This window comes from Pelodiscus sinensis, chromosome 16 (genome assembly GCF_052426305.1).
Source record: "Pelodiscus sinensis isolate ZL-2025 chromosome 16, ASM5242630v1, whole genome shotgun sequence".
NCBI classification, from domain to species: Eukaryota; Metazoa; Chordata; order Testudines; family Trionychidae; genus Pelodiscus; species Pelodiscus sinensis.
Window position 1 is genome coordinate 6704071 of NC_143067.1, and position 21211 is coordinate 6725281.

General features: G+C 53.5%; 1 protein-coding gene across 4 annotated transcripts in view; it reads right to left on the bottom strand.

Moving 5' to 3' along the window:
* Positions 1-7218: 7218 nt before the first annotated feature.
* LOC102444659 (proton-coupled amino acid transporter 1) overlaps positions 7219-21211 on the bottom strand; it is a 52504-nt gene continuing 38511 nt past the window's right edge. For 3 of the 4 annotated variants that reach the window (XM_075900580.2, XM_075900579.2, XM_075900578.2), the window contains one exon: positions 7219-10384. In XM_075900580.2, the coding sequence (XP_075756695.2) occupies positions 10122-10384 (263 nt within the window). In that variant the 3' untranslated portion in view covers positions 7219-10121. The remainder of the gene's footprint in view (positions 10385-21211) is intronic. The other variant, XM_075900581.2, reaches the window with a different exon arrangement.

Consider the following 21211-nt stretch of genomic DNA (forward strand, 5'->3'; position numbering starts at 1 on the left):
CCACAGGGCATTGCTGATTTGGGCTGGTTATTGGATACCGGAGGTGCTGACATGTAGTGCATCTCCTGCTGGTCAGAACAGACATCAGACATTGAATTGGTGAACTCGGGGGGGGGGAGGGGAGGAGGGAGGGTGGAACAATTTGTACAGTGGGCGGGTGCAGAGCAAAGCTCCCTTTACTTTTTTCATCCGTGTGGGGAATAAATTTTGTTATGCGCACCGAGGCATGTGTGGAGGTGCACCATCAGGAGGAACATGCTGCTGCTGCCTGTGGGCACTCTGCTAATCAGCTGGGCAGCACTTGAATCTCTCCTGGGTGGCCGCCCAGATGCTCAGTTTATAGAGAACTCCGGTGCAGAGAGCCATGGAACCAAACTGTAACTCCAGGCCTCCACTTCAGGTAGGTGGTTTGGCACCTACAGGTGAACTAATGTTACAGGCAGCGACAGGATCCAAGCACAGCTAGTGACACATACTCAGAAAAGCACTTTACTGAAGATCGGGTTAGCTGTCCAGTCACTGCCCTGGAGCTGGGTTGGTATTTGAGCTGTTTGTGTAAATCAAAGAGGCAGTTATGCTAGAAAATCAATTGGAGTCACCTTCACATCTCAATGCGAGAGCCTCCCAGGTGAATCCATCTGGTGTTGCTAAGCTCAGCTACCAAAGTGCATTATCACCAGAGAAGAAACGGACAGTCCCACCGGCCCGTCCTCTGCTCTGCCTCTCACGCTATTCGCACTTTGAGAACCCAACCTCGTGCACATTCACTCCTGCTGTGCGGAGACGAGCAGCCTCGAAATCTTTGCAAGTCACCCTCTTAGCACATTGCTCCCCGGGGTGGCCAGAGTCCAAAGCAAGCCACAGGGATGGGCTGGGAGTTACATCCCATGGAGACAGAGCCCTTGGGTGCTGGGAAGGTGCTCAGATGTAGTCGTGGGCTCAACACGCAGTTATAAAGCAAACAAAGAGACTCGCTTCGTTGGTTTTGTTTTTACCCAGCGTTTTTTTTTAATATTAGTGCCCGGAGTCTCTCCCTGTCAGAGAGAAGGAACCGGGACCCCCCACTCAGGCATAAAACCAGCTCCAACCACCGAACGACGCCCGTTCGGACCAACTCGACAGACCAGCCGGGGTGACCCCACAATGAATCGGCAAATTCAAAACCGGTTTGACCCCTCCCAAACAGTCATTTCATCCCTCCCGCCCCCACGCCAGCCAGACACAACCTCCCCCACCAACGCGCTGCTAACACCGTCACGCCAACACGCCTCCAAATAAACTCTCATCAAAAATCACTTTACACCCCCCGACACACGCACACGAAACCACGTCTGAGCAAAGGCCTGAATGGCAGACCAGCCAACAGCTGCACCTCCAGCAGCCCGCAAGCAAAATCCCATCTGATCCCCCCGCCCTCCCCAAAAAACCATTGACAACCAGCATGAAATGGTTCCTTCTGACCACTCAAACGCAGCTGCAATTCCACTGCCTTCCCCCCCAAACACACATCAGCTCACTTCTGGCCCACCCAGGAAAGCTGCAACTCCCCCAAACAGCAAACACGGTCCTGTCTGAGCCAACGGCCATCACAGCTCCCCGCCTGCCCCCCCCAGGCTGCTTTCTCAGCCCCAAGCAGCATTTTTTTCAGGCCCAGGACAAACTGGTAACACGGCCCCCCTCTCACACACCTGTCACAATTTACAGCCTGGGCCAGCCCCCCGCTCCCCTCACCAGGGCCTCCAGGCTCCAGTAGCCTTTTTCCCGCCCATGTGGGGGCCTTGCTCCCCCTCCCAGAGAAAAGACTATTCAATCCCCTTCTTCAACCCCTGAACACCAAGTCCTCCCCTGAGCCAAAGGACTCTGGGTGGATTATAACCCCCCTCTCCTCCCCCGGACCCCTCTTCTTACCTGGTTCACTTGCTGCCTGGGATCTTCCAGTGCAAAGGGCTGGTGCTGACAGACTCCTCCACCTGCTGCTCTCCCCTGCAGCTCGGGCCTGGGGCAGGCTGGAGCGCTCCGCCCCAAAGCCACTCAGACACCTGGCTGCAAACCTTTTGTCCCAGAGGGGTGGAGGCAGGCACTTAGGGGGCCTGCTTTGCTCCCAGCCCTGCTCCATGTTCTCAGGGGAGGGAGGGGCTCTCTGAGGAGCTGCTCCAGCCAGAATGAGCTCCACAGGGCTACCCCGCAGCGTGTGGAAGAACACCTGTCCCTCACTCCTCCATCACCCAGCATGCCCTTGGGGAAGGGCCGTTAACAGAGAATGTGCTTGTGCAGACAAGTGGGGGGCAAACAGAAGGCTACTCAAGCAGCCTGAATAAGGGCATTTCCTAGCTTTGCAGCGCTTGGCCTGGCAACCCGCATGTTCTTTTCTTGAGGGTTTTTTTGATGGAATTTCCTAGTTTTTTAAATAAGACTTAACATGGAAAAACCCAGAACGATCACCCCATGGGGCCCTACTGGGTCCACGCACGGCATCATTTGCAGGCGTGGGCTCGTTAGCAACACTACATAGACCTCTGCCACCACTTGAATGAACAGAGGAATCAGTAGCAGTAGAAGGTTGTTATCTTCTCTCTGGACCTGTTACTGGAGGGGGATGGAGAAACACACTTTGCCCAGGGGAACGGGGGGACTCACAGCTGTTGACTAGATAGCAACACAATGCAGCCCCTGGGCTCCTGCCCAGGCTGAGTGGTGTGTTCTCTAGACTTTATAAATTACTCTGCCCTCTCCCCCTACGCTCATCTCCCTCCTCTCCTCGCTCTAGAGTTTTCCCCGTCTGCCTCCTCCTCGGTCTCCTGGCCACGTTTCACCCTCTTCTCATACTATCCCACCATCCTCGGCTTCTGTCCCCATCTCTTTCCTACCCCGTCTTCTGCCTCCCTCTGCTCCCCCCTGCATTCGAGTCAGCCTCCTCTCCTCCCTCTGCCTGCCTGTGTGTCAGCACAGAGAGATACCTAGGAACAAAGAGCCCAGGAGGAGGTATTGCAAGGAAACCTGCAACCTGGGGGGCAGCGTGTCAGTCACTCTGGGAGGAGGGCAGCCTATAAGGAGTGTGGAGGGAATGGAGCATGCCCAGTGCCGGTGGGAACATTGGCGATTTTAGCTGAGACACTTGAAGACGTTTTCATGGTGCAGGCGGGAGCAGGTTCTCTAAAGGCTCCTAACTTGGCCAAAGTGGGTCAATTTTTTTTTAATGGGACCAGTAAAAGGCACCTTCCTGACTCCGTGGCGATGGACCTGCCCATTTTCAGTCCCTGATCTCAAGCACAGCAGCTTCTCAACATAGCAGCCCAGATTTTATTTTTATTTAAATTAGCAGAACATCTCTCCCCCTTCCTCCCCCCCGATCTCATTCTTGGAAACAACTGGTTGGGCTGTTCAGAGCACTTCATCCCACGTGGAAAATTCCAACCCTGTTGGGTAAAACTGGACAAAGTTATAAACCAGTGGGAAACAAGGGCGTGTGATGGAGTGTGTCAGGGTACGTCTACACTGCAACACTAGTCTGAAATAACATAATCCGCATCGACACAGCAGGCAGTTATCTCAAAATACTGTCAAGCTGGAGGGCTTCTTATTCCGACTCCTGTAACCCTCAGGCTGCGTCTACACTGGCAAGTTTTTCCAGAAAATCAGCAGCTTTTCCGGAAAAACTTGCCAGCTGTTTACACTGGCCGCTTGAATTTCCGGAAAAGCACTGACGATCTCATGTAAAATCATCAGTGCTTTTCTGGAAAAACTATGCTGCTCCCGTTCGGGCAAAAGTCTTTTTCCAAAAGACTTTTGCCCGAAAGGGCCAGTGTAGACAGCATAGTTCTGTTTTCCGCAAAAAAGCCCCGATCGCGAAAATGGCGATTGGGGCTTTTTTGAGGAAAAGCGCGTCTAGATTGGCCATGGACGCTTTTCCACAAAAAGTGCTTTTGCAGAAAAGCGTCCTGCCAATCTAGACGCGCTTTTCCGAAAAAGCTTTTAACGGAAAACTTTTCCGTTAAAAGCATTTCCGGAAAATCATGCCAGTGTAGACGTAGTCTCATTGTATGAGGAGTAAGGAAAGTCGGAGACAGAGCGCTCGATTTGGAAATAAGCTACACACTTGACATAGCTCAATTTGCATAGCTTAAAGTTAAGCCCTGCTGTAAATGTACCTGCAGGGAGTCAGCTCTCATTAACAGAGAATGCCGGATCTTGGCTGATCTCTTTAAAAAATACTCCATCATTGCTAATGTGTTCATACCCACGCTCACTCCAGAAATAGGTTTCCAAGTAGTTTTATTGCCATTTGTCAGCTTCCCACAGCAGTGGCTGGCCACCCTGTGGATTCCAAATGGCAAATAATAATGAATCAAATGCAAAGATTGATTTCCAGCCTATTGATACTCCACGCACAGGAGTGCGTGGCGTGCTTTGGAAAACTCACACATGCTACCTGCACTGGGGGAAGGCAACATGAAGAGACTCGCTCACAACTTGATGGCGTCAGGTGCAGCGTCACAAACCCACAGAGGCGATGTCCCAATCAGGACGCTGACCTTTGTAAGCATTAAAAGCCAAGCCGTGACAAAACTCCACTGTGCAGCCCTCGACGGGGCTCGAAAGAGAAGACCTACGCCCAAGATTGCTGAGCCTAGAACAGACTCAGCGTCTGTTTGACATCAGATGCTTAGAAAGAGACTAGAGCCTGTAATGATTTTGGCTGATTACTGCACAATAGGGTTTAAAAAACCCTCTTCCTTAGTCCCCACGCTCTAGCAGCTGCCTGAGTGTATTCTGTGGTTTTAATAAAAACCTTATTAAAGCTCATAACAAAACAGACATGCAAGTCCATGGAACAGTTTGGGGAAGGGTGAGACTGGTAACTGTGTGTGATCCGTGATGAAACTCAGGGAGATGCAGCGACGTAGAATGCAGGAATGCTTCCCTCTTTGGCAGGGGCGGGCAATAATTTTTTGCCAGGGGCTACTTTGGAAATTTTTGAAGTGGCCACGGGCTACACCGGAAGGGGCGGGGCATCAAGGGGAGGGGGTGGGGCATCAAGCGGAAGGGGCGTGGCCATATTTCCAGGTTCCCCACCTCCAGACAATGATTGGTCTGGGGATGAGGGAGTGCCTTTGCCCCTCCCCCCCATATTCTCGCTAGGTGCCCATGCCCCCGGCATGGGAGGAGACTTCCCACACTCTCCCTACCCCTAGGCCAAATAGGGACTGGGGGGCAGGGGAGCATGCAGAGCCGCCTCTGCTCGCCTCCTGCCCTACGAGCAGTGCCTACCACTTCCAAGTGCCATGTGCTCCTGGCAGGGCGGGAGGAGGCTTTGGGCACTCCTCTACCCCCTAATTGGCCTGGGGTGGGGGAGCAGTAGGGCTTCCATGAGCCAGATCCACCCACTTGGCAGGCCGGATCCGGCCCATGGAGGACATTTTGCCCACCCCTGCTCTTTGGAGAGGCTCTGGTCTCGAGCTAACGCAGCCTTTGGCGTTATCTTGGGGCGACGCGAGTGTGGAGTTTCCTTGGGAGCGGGAAGAGAGCCCGGTGTTTGCAGCTGGCTCCAACATTCCATTTTCAAGTCATGCAGTGGGGCCGACTGGTTGAAACAGCGATGGCCAACCTAAGCTAGGGAGTGGGCTGCATGGGTGGGTGGCCCTCCTCCATCTCAAGACTGCCGTACCTAAGACCATCTCCCGGTCTCACTGTGCTCGCATCCCTAGAATGGGCGGGAACGAACCGTCGCAGCGCTTCGATTGTAGGCAGAGGGAGCACATGGCAGTCACTGTTGAGTACAACCAGCATGTACCTCACGTCACAGGCCCTGGCTTGACATGCCACTTCAATAACACCGGTAGGAAAAAAAGCCACTTGGTCAGAAACCAGTAGAATCTGGCAACTCCGTGCATGGGCAACTGTTAAACAAAACATCTCGTGGGCCACAGAGAAACCCACTGGGGCTGCCTGTGGCTCTTGGCTCGTAGATGACTTGCCACCAGGCTAAAAATCTATTAACCAGCACTCTAGCCTTGAAGACTCGGTGCCGTGCAGGAGCTAAGTTTTGTCAGACATCTATTCCATCCCTTCCCCATGGCTGGGAGCTTCCTGCAGCCTGGCACGAGACACAGCTCAGACACTTGGGCCAGGCTGGAAGCTTAGAGCAATTCAGGACTTTGCTCCATTTCTGGGAGCTCCCAAAAAGCTTAAGTGGGGTTAGGAGCTCAGCCTAAAGCAGAGCTGCTAGATTTTAGCCGAGGGCTTCAATTAAAAGCCTTTTCACCTTAAGCAGGGGCATCTATTGCTTAAGAACTAGATATATTTATGGGGACAGATCTGTCAATGCCAACCAACCAGGACGGGCAAGGATGGTGTCCCTAGCCTCTATTTGTCAGAGGCTGGGAAAGGAAATGGAACGGATCACCTGGTGATTCCCTCTTCTGTTCTTTCCCAGATTTTGGGAGCTCTTCCATTAGAAAGTCTTTATTTTCTAATGGATTCCTGGCTTTTTTCCTTGATCCACAGCACATATGCCATGATTGGTGTAACCAGAAAACCCACACGTGTTTAACCCAAACTACAGTGCATGGGAGGAGGGGGAAGCAGTTCCCTCCTTAAACTGCATGACCTCTCTGTGCTTTAGTCAAACAATGAAACAAGCTCAACTGATTAAGTTCAGAGCACATGCAGAGGACACCCAGCGCTTCAAAGGAATAGGCTGTACATGAGTAAGACCAGATACAATTAGAAGTGGGGTACAGCCTCCCTACGGGCTGGGACAGACTGATGCTCTATCCTCAGCAGGGAGCTGCTGCTGTCACAGAGGGAGAAGTACCCCTCCTCCTGTCAGGCAGCTCCATGGGCAAGTTCTGAGCCACTGGCCGGCTGGGGTTCATTAAACAGCTGCAAGGCAGCGCTGCTGCACAGCTGAGAGGGAATCTACACCCCACCCCATTCTACATTCACCTCTAAGCTCAGTCACCTACATCCTGGTCCTGACAGGCCATTTCATCATTTACCTTTGAGGGCTGGGACCCTGGACTTTCCGGTCACTGATAAAGCACCTTGCCCATTCAGAGTGCCAAACAGTATTGACCGGTGCTCAATAAGAATTACCTACTTGTCAATATAAAGTGATCATAGCTGGTTCAGTAAACAATGGCCATTTAACCAAAAAGATAAATGTTATCCAACATCTAAAAAATAAAGTTAGTATAAAAAAATCACAGACGCCTGTAATAAAATAAAAATATAGACCTTATTTATTGAATAAAACAAAAAGTGCATGATCCAGGTACCACACCAAATACACATACGTTTTTCACTGTGCAGATATACATACTGTGTACTGGCAATATACATATATGCAGGCACAAAAAAATGTCCACGTGATTAGATTTGATTTATTTACACACACGCTTTTCCTGGTCCCTAACTGTGCTGACAATCCAGAAATCAAACGACAGGTCTTACAGGTCATCCAGTCCAAAGCAACTCATCAGCCCTTCCATGGATGAGTAGCCCCAGGTAAATGCACCTTGTTCCCCACCCTGTTATTTTCCTTTACATGCAGGGGGAAAGGCCCAAAATTTAAGCTATTCCAAAAAATGTGAATAATGTCCTGATCACAAGAATCTACAAGCACCTCCAACATGAGGGCTTCAGCACTGATTATAGTCTGAATTCAGAGTTACTTGAACTGCCAGGTCAGCAGTTCATTCTAAACCCCAGCAACCAAATGCTGTTTTCATCTGGGGTACATTCAGGGATGCTCCTTTGACTTTGAACAGAGTTTCTACCCTGTGTAACAAGAGCAAATCGAAAGCAAATTTTGTCCTGGGTTTCAGCAGGGTTGATGGGCACATCATAGGCTCTTCCCCTCTGCTCTGCCATCGAAGAGCCTTTTCCTTCCCTTGACAGGAGAGGTGGTACCACACCAGAACCAGAGCCCCCCCAGCAGCGAAGAGGGACAGCATGAGACGTGTGTAAAATGAGACCAGTGGCTCCCAAAGCCGAGGTGGCCACTTCTGTAATATCCATTAAACACCATCAGACGGCCTGGGCAGTACCAACAAAACCGTTTCCCCCTCTTCTGAGCCAGCCGCGAGCTGGCAAGTTTCCGCGAGCTGTAATTCCGCGCTGGCCAAGCGCTCTGCTCGCAGCGCCCAGAACGGCACCGTGTCGTACCAGCACCAGGCGACCGACAGCGGCAGCTTTTAAATGACAGGGGCTGGGGGCCAAAGAGGATGCATGCGATCAGTGATTTCACCCCCACAGTGCACCGATACGAGACAGAGGGAGGGAGGGGAGGTTCATGCAGCCCTGGGGTTAATGTGAACTGCCACTTCCACCGGAGGAGGTGGGGGAGAGGGAGAGGACAGAGACAAGACACCATCGCAGCAGCCAAACAGGACTGCCTAGAGGCCAAGAGCAGCATGTGGGGGTGGGCGGAGGTGGCAGGGGAGCAACGTGCTCATTAGTGTTCCACTTCCGCTGGTCAGCTAACAGGAGGCAGAGGCCGTCACCGTCTTGCGCTAACCAGCGGGAAAAGATTTTTAGGTCAAACTCTGCATCCGTGCTCGGGATGGCGGACGCGCGTCGTCTGGTCACTGATGAACGGTGACAAGCCGCATGAACGGGACATGCGGTGCGGTGCCGAGCCAGGCCGTACCAAAGCAGGGCGCCGACAAAGCTTTCAACGGCTTCTCGCCATGCAGAGATCCAGAGCAAAGTCAGGGTAAATGAAAGAGAGGGGAACGAGAGAGAGAGAGAGAGAGAGAGCTGCCTTCCCTCACGGACCAAGGGAGATCACCCTTCTTCCTGCTTAGCAGCTAGCCCAGTCGCTGCTTAATGCCCTGAAGAACAAGGGGTATATCCCAGCTGGGGAGGAGAAGAGGAACGCAGGGTCACTAACCCGATTCAGCGGTAGTGCTAGTAGTGACTTACCGCAGGGAGAATAGTGATAGAGATGCAGCCATGTTAGCCTGCAGGGAGGTAGCACCGGAGCAGGGGCGCTCGCTGCGGTGGGTGTAAACACAAGCCATCCCTTACAGGCAGGGTGGCGAAGAGGAAAAGGGGAGGGGTGAGCTTAAAGTACCACCACCAAGGGAGCACCCCATCCCAGGCACTATTGTGAAAATCCAAGTGAAAAGGAGCGTTGGCTCCTAGTCCAGGAACACAATAAACTGCCTCAGGAGTTAAGTACTTCAAAGCCCCTAGACACCAGCACAATCTGCTCTGTGTGCTCTTTGCTCCTAATGCTTCTGAGAAACCCCACCTCCCGCAGTTAAAAAAACAAACACCACAGCTAAACGGCCTCAGGGATTTAGCACAATCCCCCCCCCTCCCCTGAACCCCAACCCACCTGCTTCCTCCCCCACTCAGCCTCTGCAACTTTGCTCCGCAGAAAGCCCACGCGCCTCACATCTAGGCGGGACAGAGCCAGAGATGGAGCGTGGCGAGGATCTAGGCTGAAACACACCCAGGCAGAACGGCTTCCCATCCACAATGGTGTCTGATGCTCTCAGGTGCTGCTCCCCTAGAGCGCTTGCCGCACTGAGGCCCTGCTTACACAGCGTCTGACAGGGTGCGACTGGCAGCCTGCCGGGGCGGCGCACACAAGAGATTCTCTCGTCGTGCAGTTTCCTGCTTGTGGCCTCTGTAACGTCCAGACGACACAGCCCCTAGGGACCAGGGCTCTAATGGGTCGCTCATCGGCTGGAGTTTCTCTGTGGCCACAAGAAAGTGCTGGAGGAAAAAAAAGTTGGCACAAAACGCCTGGGGAGGTTGGGGAAGGCTCAGAGTGGTTGTGAAGCTGTACTCCGGAGCCCTGGAAGAGCCCATGGGTTTCTAGAGTACCCAGGGGAGGGAAGAAACGTGCCCTCTTAAAACTGGAGGACCTTGGCACCTGGACACCATCTTAGCCAGCAGCAAACAAAGGCCCTGCCTCCCGACCGGAGGCCACCAGGCACCACTGCAGGCCACCTGGAGCCCGACGGGGAACTGCACACTAAGAGGAGAGGGAGCCAGGGTGCGCCCTCACGCTTTTCACCAGGACAAACGCGTCTGAAGAGGAGAGGGGAAGAGTGGCCGCGACTCTGAGGAAAACCCAAAGGGGCGGTACGGCCGGGCAGGGCACGGTGTCACGGTCCCGAGGCATGGGTGGCGTTGGAGACTGGGGACGTGGCCAGTGCCCAGAGGGACTCGTAGGTCCCCACCACGAAGCCCGCGAAGCCCAGGATGCTGATCAGGAGGTCTTTGGCCACGGTGACAGGGTGGATGCCTTCGGAGGAATAGGTGGCGATCTCCAGCAGGGGCGGGATGATGAGGGCCAGCGCGCTGCTGCTCACGGAGCCCACCAGCGAGATGACGATGTCCAGGCGGGGGATCAGGATCGCCAGCAGGCCTGGGGGAGGGGGGGGGAGGGAGAGAAGCACAGGGCGGTTAGTGCTGGCACCGGGACCGCTGCCCTCTGAGTGCAGGGGGACGACACAGGCCATCTCACTGCAAGGCCAATGAGGTAGCTGGGCTCTGTGTTCGGCCCCACAGGGGAATCGCTCTGCCCCCCCGCCCACCAATCACAGCAAACTTTGCTAGAAGGCAGAAGCTGGGGTGTCTTCTCCCCTCCCTGCCCCATTCTGGGCCAGCGCACAGCGTGGGTAGAGCCCGATCCCATCCCGCCACAGCCTCTCCCGCCCCGGAGGTGGCACAGGCCACGGCTCTCTGGGCTTTACGCCCAGCTCTGTCAAACGACTCACTGTACCGTGGGCACGTGAGTCTCTGGCCTGCCTCCGGGGACAGTACGGCTAGGTCTACACGCGTGGCTTCTTGCACGAGAAATATGCAAATGAGGCTAAGCGTGGAATATCGCCGAGCCTCATTTGCATACCTAATGAGCCGCCATTTTTGCAGAAGAGGCGCTTGCGCCAGAAGGAGCTGTCTACACGGCCCCTTCTTGCGCAACAAAAACCCTCTTGCGCAATGCCCTTATTCCTGAAAATAATCAGCGTAGCGGCATTGCGCAATCAGGCCAATCAGGGTCTGTGGGAGAGGGAGCACGGAGGTGTCCTGGCCCCGCCCCTTCTGCCAATGGCCCCGCCCCTTCTGCCAATGGCCCCGCCCCTTCCAGGGCAGCACAGGGCCACTTCAAAAATTAGTGAAGAGCCCCTCCCCCCGCGTCTAAAATGATTGCCCACCCTGCCGTAAAGTCTGGGGGTACGAGGGAGCGATTTGGAGCGTGCAGGAGATCAAGTTACCGAACTGCTGCTAGAAAACAGTGGAACAAGCCAGCTGTCATGGGGCAGATGGGCCAAGGGGAAGGGACGGTCTCACAGTGATGCTCCGACTCAGAGCCTGCAGCGCCCCAAAGGAGAAGAGGCGGTCGCGGTGATGGAAGGCTTGGAGGACCGTAGTCAAACTAGAAGGATCCTGGTGGAGGGAAGTGAGGACCCCTCCGGTCACCCTCTCCCCCCAACAAGATGGCACAAAAACGAGCCACGCAGGGCTGGCGGTGCACACAGCGCCTGGCTGCTCGGCCCTGGGCGTGGGTCATACAGCCTTCGGCGCTCCCCGAGAGAGACGTCGCACGGAACAAAGCGCCACAGCGCGGCCAAGACAACCACACGGCAGCTGCCCCATCCGTGCGGTGGGATCAGCCAGCCGTCTCCCCCGGGGAGGTTCAGCCCTGCACAGGGGAGCGCTGAGGCGCCGCAGCTGCCAGCAGCAGGTTGGGAGCAAGCGGAGGCGAGAAGCAACGAGGAGAAGTCAGCGGGAGGAATGGGCAGCTCACCCCCCAGCAGCCAAGCCCTCCGGCGATAGGGGAGAACATCCAGCACTTTGCAGCATGTGTCTGAGGACGATTAAGATGGGGGGGGAGGCCAGTCAGGGTGTGTCTGGAATGAAACATTAAATAGCACCATTGCTCTAAGGGAAACACAAGGAAAGGCCCAAGTGGGGCAGTGACCACAGATAGATATGGAGGGTTTGAAGACCCCTTCGACCTTTCTGGGCAGCCAGAACTGGCTTCCTCTCGGCTGGCGGATCTCTGGGGCACAAAGAGGAGAGTGAGTCATTCGAAGGAAGGAAAAGAAGATCCCATGACAGCTGTGATTCTGCTCCAAGTACAAGGCGAGGGAGATCCCAGGGGCTCCCAAGGACCGTGCCAGCAAAGGGAGTAGGATGGATGCAAGTGGATGGGAGCTGCTGAATCCAGTCCAGCTGAACCACCAACCAGGGCTTTCACCCGCACAGGGGACTTGGGGGCCACACCCCTGCGCTGCCGTGACATTCCCACGGAGCCCAGGCAAACTCACCCCAACTGGGTCGCTCCTTTTGATCCCACCCTCTCCCCCGTGGCGACTTATTCAACAGAGCGGGAGGACGTTTCTCATCAGCTTCTTCCCGCAGGGCAGGGGAGGGAACGTCACCCACAGCTCACTTCAGGCCGCGCTGCCATCCTGCAACAGGGCCTGGGTGGGGATGTGCGTTCTTGCCGAGATCAAACGGGAAAAAGCCCCCCGAAAAGGGGCGAGGAAAAGCAGCATTGCAATCTCTAGTGAAGGGCGTCTCAGACCGCAGCAGAACTGAGCTGAGGCCACGGGCGGAAAGAGCCACTTCCTTTCTGCAGCTCAGTTACTGGTGTGCTCGTTCTTTTCACCAAGCCCACTGACTGGTGGTGGGGGGGGAAATGGCCCAGGGCCCGGAGCGCCCGGCTGTTACACCAGTAGCTGGAGCTCCCCAGCCTTGTAGAATCGCCACTGGAGTTTTGCTCATACTCCACAATTGGTCACGCTTCTCTTACTTTCTAGGGGTGGCCAACCCGCTACAGACAAAGAGTCGAAACATAGTGGATACACAGAGCCGAGGAAAAAAAGTGAGCCAAAAAAAAAAACAAACCACCCCCTCCCTGACCCTACACCCCAAAACTCTGCCCCAGATCACAACCCCCTCCTTCACCCAAACACCCTCAAGCTCTCAGTCTCCTGCACCCCAGTCTTTTACCCCATGTGCCCTTCTGCACCCAGCCTCCATCCTAGACCCCACACCTCCCTCCACAGAAAAGTGCAGCCCTTGACCACTTTCCAAAATCTTGGAGTGGTCCCAGCACCAAAAATTATTGCTCACCCCTGCTCTATGCCAAGAGGAGACCACCTCCCGCTGACGTGTCATTGGTGTGGGGTCAATGTAACTTGCAGCCCTCAGCGAAGGGGGGGTCTGGGATTCACATTCCTGAGCGACACAAGTTAGATCAACATAAGCGTAGACCTGCCCGAAGAATGACTACTACCTAGGTAGACTGCCTTTAAGATTACTGTGGTCCAGTTACGTTGCCAACAAGGCTCATTCAAGAGGCAGGCAAGAGCAACCACCTACATGACAAGTGAACGCTCATTTCACGACTCCCCGTTTCTCTCCTCTCTGAAGAGTAGCTGGGAGCGGTAGTGGATTGACAGCGCAACGCAGAGGGGAAGCCCACTGATCCACAGGATGGACACAGGACAGCTAGCAGTGCCTCTGCACCGAGACTCAATGACCACTTATAACAGGGAGGATTATTTTCCATGCCCAGCTGAAAGGGAGCAAGTTAGGGAGAAGAAACCGTTCTGGGGCAACTGTTGGCGTCTGCCGGTAAATTCATGAATGCAAAGGTGATTGGCCAAAGAGGAGTTCTTCTGGGCCAGCCCTCGGACGTGAGAACACAAGGAAATTTCTCATGCCTCTTTCCTATGCCGCTGGGGTCTACTTAAATGAATTAACACAGCTCTGAACAAACACGTACAAAAACAACTTGTCTTTTGGAAGGCTGCTGAACTGGAAGGGGCTGCTTAGGCAAAACAGCCTCAGGAAAAGACTGCTTCCTTCCCCAGCCCAGGGCAGGCAGCGAGACTCGGATATCCCGAGCCCTAGGTTTGCATTTTGCAGGCTGATGAAAGGAAAATTGCCCAGCGGTTACATGAATCTGAATTTAGACGACTGCAAAAAAGCCGCTGGTGCCGGACTGAAAAAAGAAAGAACGTACACGCCCTTCGAAGCAACTGCGCTGCAAGAACGGCAGAAAAAGGTACGTGAAATCTCAATTGCTAATTAGCCACAGCAAATTACTGAACAGGACTTGGTGGCTCTGGAGAATCAGCTGTTTCCAAATGCTTGCCCTGAATTCAAAGGCACAGCACCAAGAAACCCAGACTTTTCGCCAAGGACGGCACTTAACCTGGGGACATATGGATGAGGTTTATTTTTTTATATATATATATATATATATATATATATATATATATATAAAAAGAGGTCTAATTAGATCTGCAGGGTTTACAGCTCATGAGGAACAGCAAGATGGAGGGACATTGCTGAGAATAGGGGAAATAACCACAAGAGCAGCAGATGAACATGTCAGAGTGGACAGCTAACCAGATCCTTAAGTTCTAGTCCCACATCATAAGTAACATCCTGTCGGGAACCTGGCTTGCTGAACCAGTGTGCAATGGCGGTTTGATTAGCAGAGTTACTCCGTCACACTGGAGAACTAGCACTGCCAGACGGAATATTCTCGGCAATCCCATTGACTGGTCCTGGGCCTACTTGCTCTTGTGTTATTGCCTCCACGTGGCAACTTTCACTTCCGTGGCACTCTAGTGACACACCAGTAAAGCAACAGGTAGGAAGAGCGTGCTAATAATTATACTTAGCTGGCTGAAAGGCTGTAGCCAAGAGCAGTCTCAAAGCACTTTCCATTGATAAACAGCCATCAGCCTCAACATCCCTGCTAAATGTGATTGTCCCCATTCATGGAAGCAAAGGGACATTAAGTGACTTTCCCAAGGTCACAGTGAGTCGTTAGAGTCTCTAGCAGGATTTAGAGAATACCACTTCCCTATCTCATGGGACTGTCCTAAAGATTAATGCATTAAAAACTCCAACACTACAGTAGTGGGGCTGATAAGCACCATAGACAGAAGTTCAATAAAATAAAGTAATTAATTTTAAAAAAGGCTGTAAAGGTCAAAGCCCCAGAGAGCCAACTTACTAGAAGAGGAAACGATGAAGTAGGGAGTTCTCCAACCCCCTTCATCTCTGGTGCGCAATGGCATTATTAAGGCTTTTCAGTTACAGAAAATCCTAAGAAAGAAAGAAAACTGGATTCTGCAGAACAAAAGATTCTCCGCAGTGAAAGTAGGGCATTTCAAAGAGCAATCACAATGACCACTGAGAAAAGGAAATTGGTTGATTGCTTTGAAAACATGGCCTGTCAAAAATATACCGTCTGTCTGCTACACAGTTATAGAGGGTCAAGGAGGCTCCAACTCCTCTGAGGCCAAGATACAGAAAGCACAAAATTGAAGGTCGTTAAACATTGCATTTTTACATTCAGGGCTTGTTTGTTTAAATATGGGTCACCAGAAAAGAGATCTCTTGTGCAACGGAACAAGCAACATGCTTGGAAGGAAACGTGGCTCTTTTCAGCCTGCATCCCAGCCCCCGACACCCAGGTTTTCAGTCCAGGGGTCATTCTGCCAATACAGCAGCAGGACTGGGGCAGCCAGGAAACGCAGCCACCTTGCACCTCTGACGAGACATCAATTCAACTCTGACAGCCACTGGCTCGGAAGGGGCCAACACCTCGTCCCACCCACGTGTGTGAGCGGGAAAGAGGCTGCAGCCGCCCAGACATGGGGTTTACACTGGGTTCGGTTGCTAAGCTGCCCTGTGACACTAAAAAGCAAAGTACAGACCCTCTGCTGTAAGCAGCTCGCGTCAGTCCACTCCTCTGACAGTTTTCCAATGATGCTGCAAGCTCCGGGCCTTGGAAGCAGGAGCCATCTACTGCCACGGCATGGCAAGCCTGACGGATTAGCTTCAGACTGGCCATGGGGGATGGGAGGGCAGAGAGCTTAGCTCAGAAATCTGTTCTCTAGGGAGGTCTGCTGGAATGGAACACCCAGTGTCACCGCACAGGCAGCAGCTCCCGAGTTCAGACCGACTTGTCCCCGTGCGGCGCTCACACCATCCATGGCTTTGCACACGTGCGCGGCAGTTCGTCTCCTAGGAAGGCCACGGCAGTGAGAGGCCAACAGGGTGCAGAGCACATGTCAGCCCTCGCTAGTGGGACCGTGACCCCGGGAGCACACAAATCTGGTGGCTGCTCCTGCCTATATCCGGGGTGCATATGGAAAAAGGGGAGGGGAAAGTAGCCTTCAGGTTTGTCGACCCTTACCACGCTGAGCTGCTGCGGTGCGTAGTGGAGCTGCTACCCACGCCAATGGGAGAGTTTCGCCTGCCAGTGTAAATACTCCACCCCCCACAGAGGCAGTAGCTGTGTTTGGCATAAGGACGTTAACTGGGAAACTTCACCCTTAATGGGTGATGCTTAATGGTTATGGTGGGGGCTGGAGCAACCCCCTCCCCCCTCATCTGCTGCGGGCAGGGGACTGCTCCAGACTAGGCAGAGCAGCTGGTCCACAGTAGGGCAGGCCTCCTTGTTCACCCCTTTAATTAGTGAACCAGTTAAACGTACGTTTAACTGACTAAGGATTTACATCCCTAGTTTTTTTTGTTTTTTTTTTATTCATACAAGATGGTTTATTAAGCCACATCATAACTATAGACATCTATTCAGGGAAAATGCATTTCCACTTAATGCAATTAAATCTACATCTCAAAAGTAGTAATGCAAGTTGCTCAGATTGTAAAGACTAGGGAGGCCAGGGAGCTGCTGCAGAGGGGGCCTATTTGAAATCATGGGATGGTGGGCGGGCAAAGCCCGCCCACCTTCTAAAAGCCCCTCCCCAGCCTTATGGGAGGGACACTGGACCCATGTCCAACTGATTGCTTGGGACAAATAATGACTAAAGGATCAAGAAGTGCGGGCTAGAGGTTCAAAATAAGGGAGCCGGATGGGGACACCGAGCAGAGAACCCCGGACAGCGCCCACTGCTCCTCAAAGCTGTCGATGGAGCCAGTGGACGCCGCCCAGAGGAACTCTGCCCGGATTCGTGACACGAGGGAAGAGCGGAAATAGGCCCCACAGTCGCAGAGAACCCCCTCGTCTAACCTCCTCCTCCTGCTATTATAGATGGCAGCTTTCGCTAAGGCCAGGAGGAGGTTGACGAGGAGGTCTCGCGACTTTGTGGGGCCACGGATTGGGTGTGCGTAAATAAAAAGGTGAGGGGAAAAGTGCAGCCAGAACCTCAATAAGAGGTTCTGGAGGAGCCGGAATAGGGGCTGCAACCTGGCGCATTCAAGGTAGGCGTGCGCCAGGTTCTCCCTCACGCCGCAAAAGGGGCAGGTGTCTGGGATTGGGGTGAACCGCGCTAAGTACCCTAGTTTGGCAGGAGAAGCCCTCCTGGCGACACCGCACCGTCTGCACCAGGAATTCGGTCGGTACAAGCGCATCCCGGGGCAGTGGATTTTCCACACGCCCGAGCCATGCAATTACACCAACGTACGTTTGTAGTTTAGACTAAGGCTTGGTGTCCAGTCTGACCTCCCCTGTCCTGCTGCAAGTCTCCCTGGGAAGGTCAGGGGCACGGGAGCCGAACGTGGTCTCAGACTGATCCGAGGCACAGAGGACTACAGCTCTCGTGGGCGAAGCAAGTAACCGCAAACCACTCCGCCTGGTGCTAGAGTACGCACCGGAGTTCTGGCCAATACAGGGCTTTCCTCAATGAGACGACAGGTCTTTTGTAGGCCAGGTAGCAGGAGCCGGCCCCCGGGAAGGCATGCTGCAGCTAGCAAAGGGGACTGCACGGTCACTGAGCAAGAAGCACAGAGAATAGGAGACATTATCACAGCCAAGCCAGCAAGCAGCTCACTCTACTAGCGCTGGAGTGAGCGATTCCTTCTCCGAGCTCATAATGCAGCATCCTCTAGCGCCAACAGGGGGCGCCTTGGAGCAATTTATGACCTTGTGGCATTCCTGGAACTTTTCCAGTATTCCTGCCCCTGCTCCGTTTGCCTGGAGTTCAGTGGTTTGCGCTAGAGAAATATCGGTGCATTGAACTTTTAGTGGGACCTGCTCATCTAAAGCTAGTCAATTACCCTCTGCAAATAAGTTGCTGCTGGCACAAGACAGATCAGGATGACTGGCAGGCACCTGCGGCCCATCGGGGTTCTCCGTGTGGCCCACAAGACAGGGTGGTGATCGCTGCCCACCTGCAGGGGTGCCAGATTCTGCTGGTTTCCGTCCACGTAGGGTTTTCCGACTGTTACTGCAGTGACACGCAGGTAAAGGAAGGGAGGTGCATGCTGGCTGCACACAACGCTGAGTGCCATGCGCTCCCTCTGCATCCAATCCCAGCACTGCTACGGTTCAGTCGGGGCCCCCCGCAAATTGTAGGCACGCAAGCGCAGTGAGCACAACTACCCTATCCCGGGACAGCGTCTTGGTTACAACAGGCTTGTGGCTCCGGAGATGGAGGCCACTCGTGTCCTGCTCCCTAGGCTAGCTTGCCCATCGCTGATCACGATGCTCGCTGGAGTAGCACAAGGAGCAGTCTGCAAACACAGAAGTGGCACTAAGCAGAGAGGGCCCAATGTAATAACCCTGCCAGGATCACAATGGCCCCTCTCCTCTTCTCTCCTGTGGCCACAATGGGTAAAAAGCAATAGCTGGGAGAGACAGCTGCAGGGTATGGAAGGCTCTTTATGAAGAGATCTCCGCAGCTGAGGGCACTTTTGGAATTCTCTCTCTTACGTCATCACCAGATCTGCTTTTCCAAGAGAGACTGCCCACCCACAGGGAGCATGCTAGAACTGGCTTTTAATCTAAGCAATTGTGTGCCCGGACCATGAAGTCGCAGATCACACACCCTGACTTGGGTAACAAGCTGAGTCTCAAGCCCTGATGGGCCTACAACTGAGCAATGGAAAAAGGAGAAATCTTGTTTTCCCTCTGACAGTTTTGCACCCAAATAATAATGGCAGGGGGCTAAAGAGAAAACCCTCGGAGCCTGAATGTTTCTGTAGGGGGAAAATACGGCTGTAGATCTTAAAATTTAAAGTGTTCTGACCACACTGGAGCCCGACTCTGCCCTCACAGGGTACAACTCCCACTGAACTGAACAGGAATCATAGCTACACGGCCGAAGCAACCTCTCAATTTGCGCAGTCCTTACACCTCAAGGCAAATCAGCTTGTCAGGAGAGTTGGTTAGCATCAAAGGCAAGATTAGAACTCGGGTCTCTGGCTCCCAGGCCTCAGAAGCAGGCTCAGCCGGTGGCCCAAACACCGCATTGGCCATATTGCGCTACAGGCAGCTATGTACAAGCAGAGACCTCACCAGCACCACAAGCTACCTCCAGAGTCCATCGGCCATCAGGCGAGGGAGCAAAGGAAGCCTGGATCACACCCAAAGCACCATAAGGAAAGAGGTTTCAGATCTTCATGGAAGTCACCAACTCCAATGCTGCAGTTTGAAGGGGCTGCCTTGTCCCATTGCTTAAGCCAAGTCTGGTGCTTGCTGAGTTCTGGCTCAGGCTAAGGGTATGAACTTAAGGATAGGAGGGAGGGTGCTGAGGGGTAACAAGAGCCAGACCTCCTGTTTTTGCACCTCATTTTCCTCTCACCTCTTCCTCCCCCTTTGCCGCCCCCACCCCAGCTTCCAAAGGCACAGCCCTACAGACACCATGCGCAGGACAAGCGGAGGAACAGGCTGCTAAATGAGCCATCGCAAGGCCCCTACCGCTCCTTGGATCGCGGCGTCTCAAAGCAAACGAGATTAAAACAAGCAGCAAACCTAAAACCGCCAGCTGCTGCTCTGCCGCCTCAGGGGACGACTGTGGAGTTTTCCCACAGATATTCATGCAAAGGGCTTCCAGCTGGGTAGGTTCTGAAGTGCCAAGCTAAAAAAACCCCAAACAGCACCCTCACTTTGGGCACCGAGGCTGTGACGCAGGCTTGTGCCAAGGCCATTAGCACATTCCAATTAATATTCATGCAAACCGCTTAATTGCCCTGATCCCCTTAGAGCCTGCGCTCTTACACTCACACCCCTCCCAATGCACAAACCCGTCAGGGGTCCGCGCCCCTGACCGCCCCCTTAGCACCTCTGTGGCGATGGTTAATCCGCCCTCTGTGGGACCGCCTGCCAAAACCCATCTGCTTTAACCCGTTGTTCTTTCCCAGCCTTGTCAGAGCCGCTCAGTTCCAGCTCTGGATTCACTCCAGCTAGTCTACGTAGCTGCTTGAAGCAGTCGGCTCTGGCTCTTGGAATCTCTTAGACCCAGACAGGCTGCACCGGGAGAGCAGTGAAGGTTTTGAAGTGCTCCCGAGGGCTCTCGGAATGCTCTGTTGTAGCACAGTCTCCTGTAGTAAGGAGACCGCATGCCCTATTTCATCTACACTAGCCCATGCTAGCCCTCCAAATGCTGGTAACTTCCTGTCCTCTTATTTAGGACTGTTCTTCAGAGGGTAAGTATGATCTTTCCGGTACTGCCCTGCGTCCAGAGGAGAGCAGAGAAGATGAGCATCACACTGCCTTGCTCTCCTTCTAATTCCTATTTTCAAACTCAGGGAGGAACGAATAAGTCAGTAGAGCAAGGGTGGCCAATCCATTACAGACGAGGAGCCAAAATAGTGGTGGATACAGCACAAAGAGCTAAGGGAAAAAAGTTGTTGGGGGGGGGGGAGGGGGAGAAAAAAAACCCCAAGCCTGGCCACTGCCGTTTTAAGAGCAAAGCAGGCATTGCCCTTTTAAGGCAGCCATTTTGAAGTCTGCACGGGACACAGCAACTCTGACTCGGTCTCTTTCAAACCGAAATGCAATGCCCCTTTCAGAGCCGTGGGTACGGGAGCTATAATTTTTTCTTTGAAGAGCCACATGGGTTGGCTACCCCTGCAGTAAAGAATTAAAAAGTCCATGCTTATTACCAGGGCTCGACAAACTGCAGCGAGAGCTACTCGCCAGCCCCGCGCGCACCAGACCAGCACTGCGCAGGCGTGCAGCGCCGGTGAATTGGGCACACAGAGCGAGCGGCTGAAATCGGGCGAGGAGAAACAGCGGTTTGTCGAGCCCTGCTTATTACGCCGTTGGACAGTAGATCTAAGGAGTGGGGTGGGAGGAGATAAAATGTCAGATGGAAACTCCTCTTGCCTCTCAGGTTTCAGAGGGGGAGCCGTGTTAGTCTAACTGGAAAAACTTAAACGAAAAGTCCTGCAGCACCTTAGAGACCGACAAGACAAGTGGATGGTGGCATGAGCTCTGGTGGGGACCACCCACTTCTTCTGCTCTGAAAAGCAG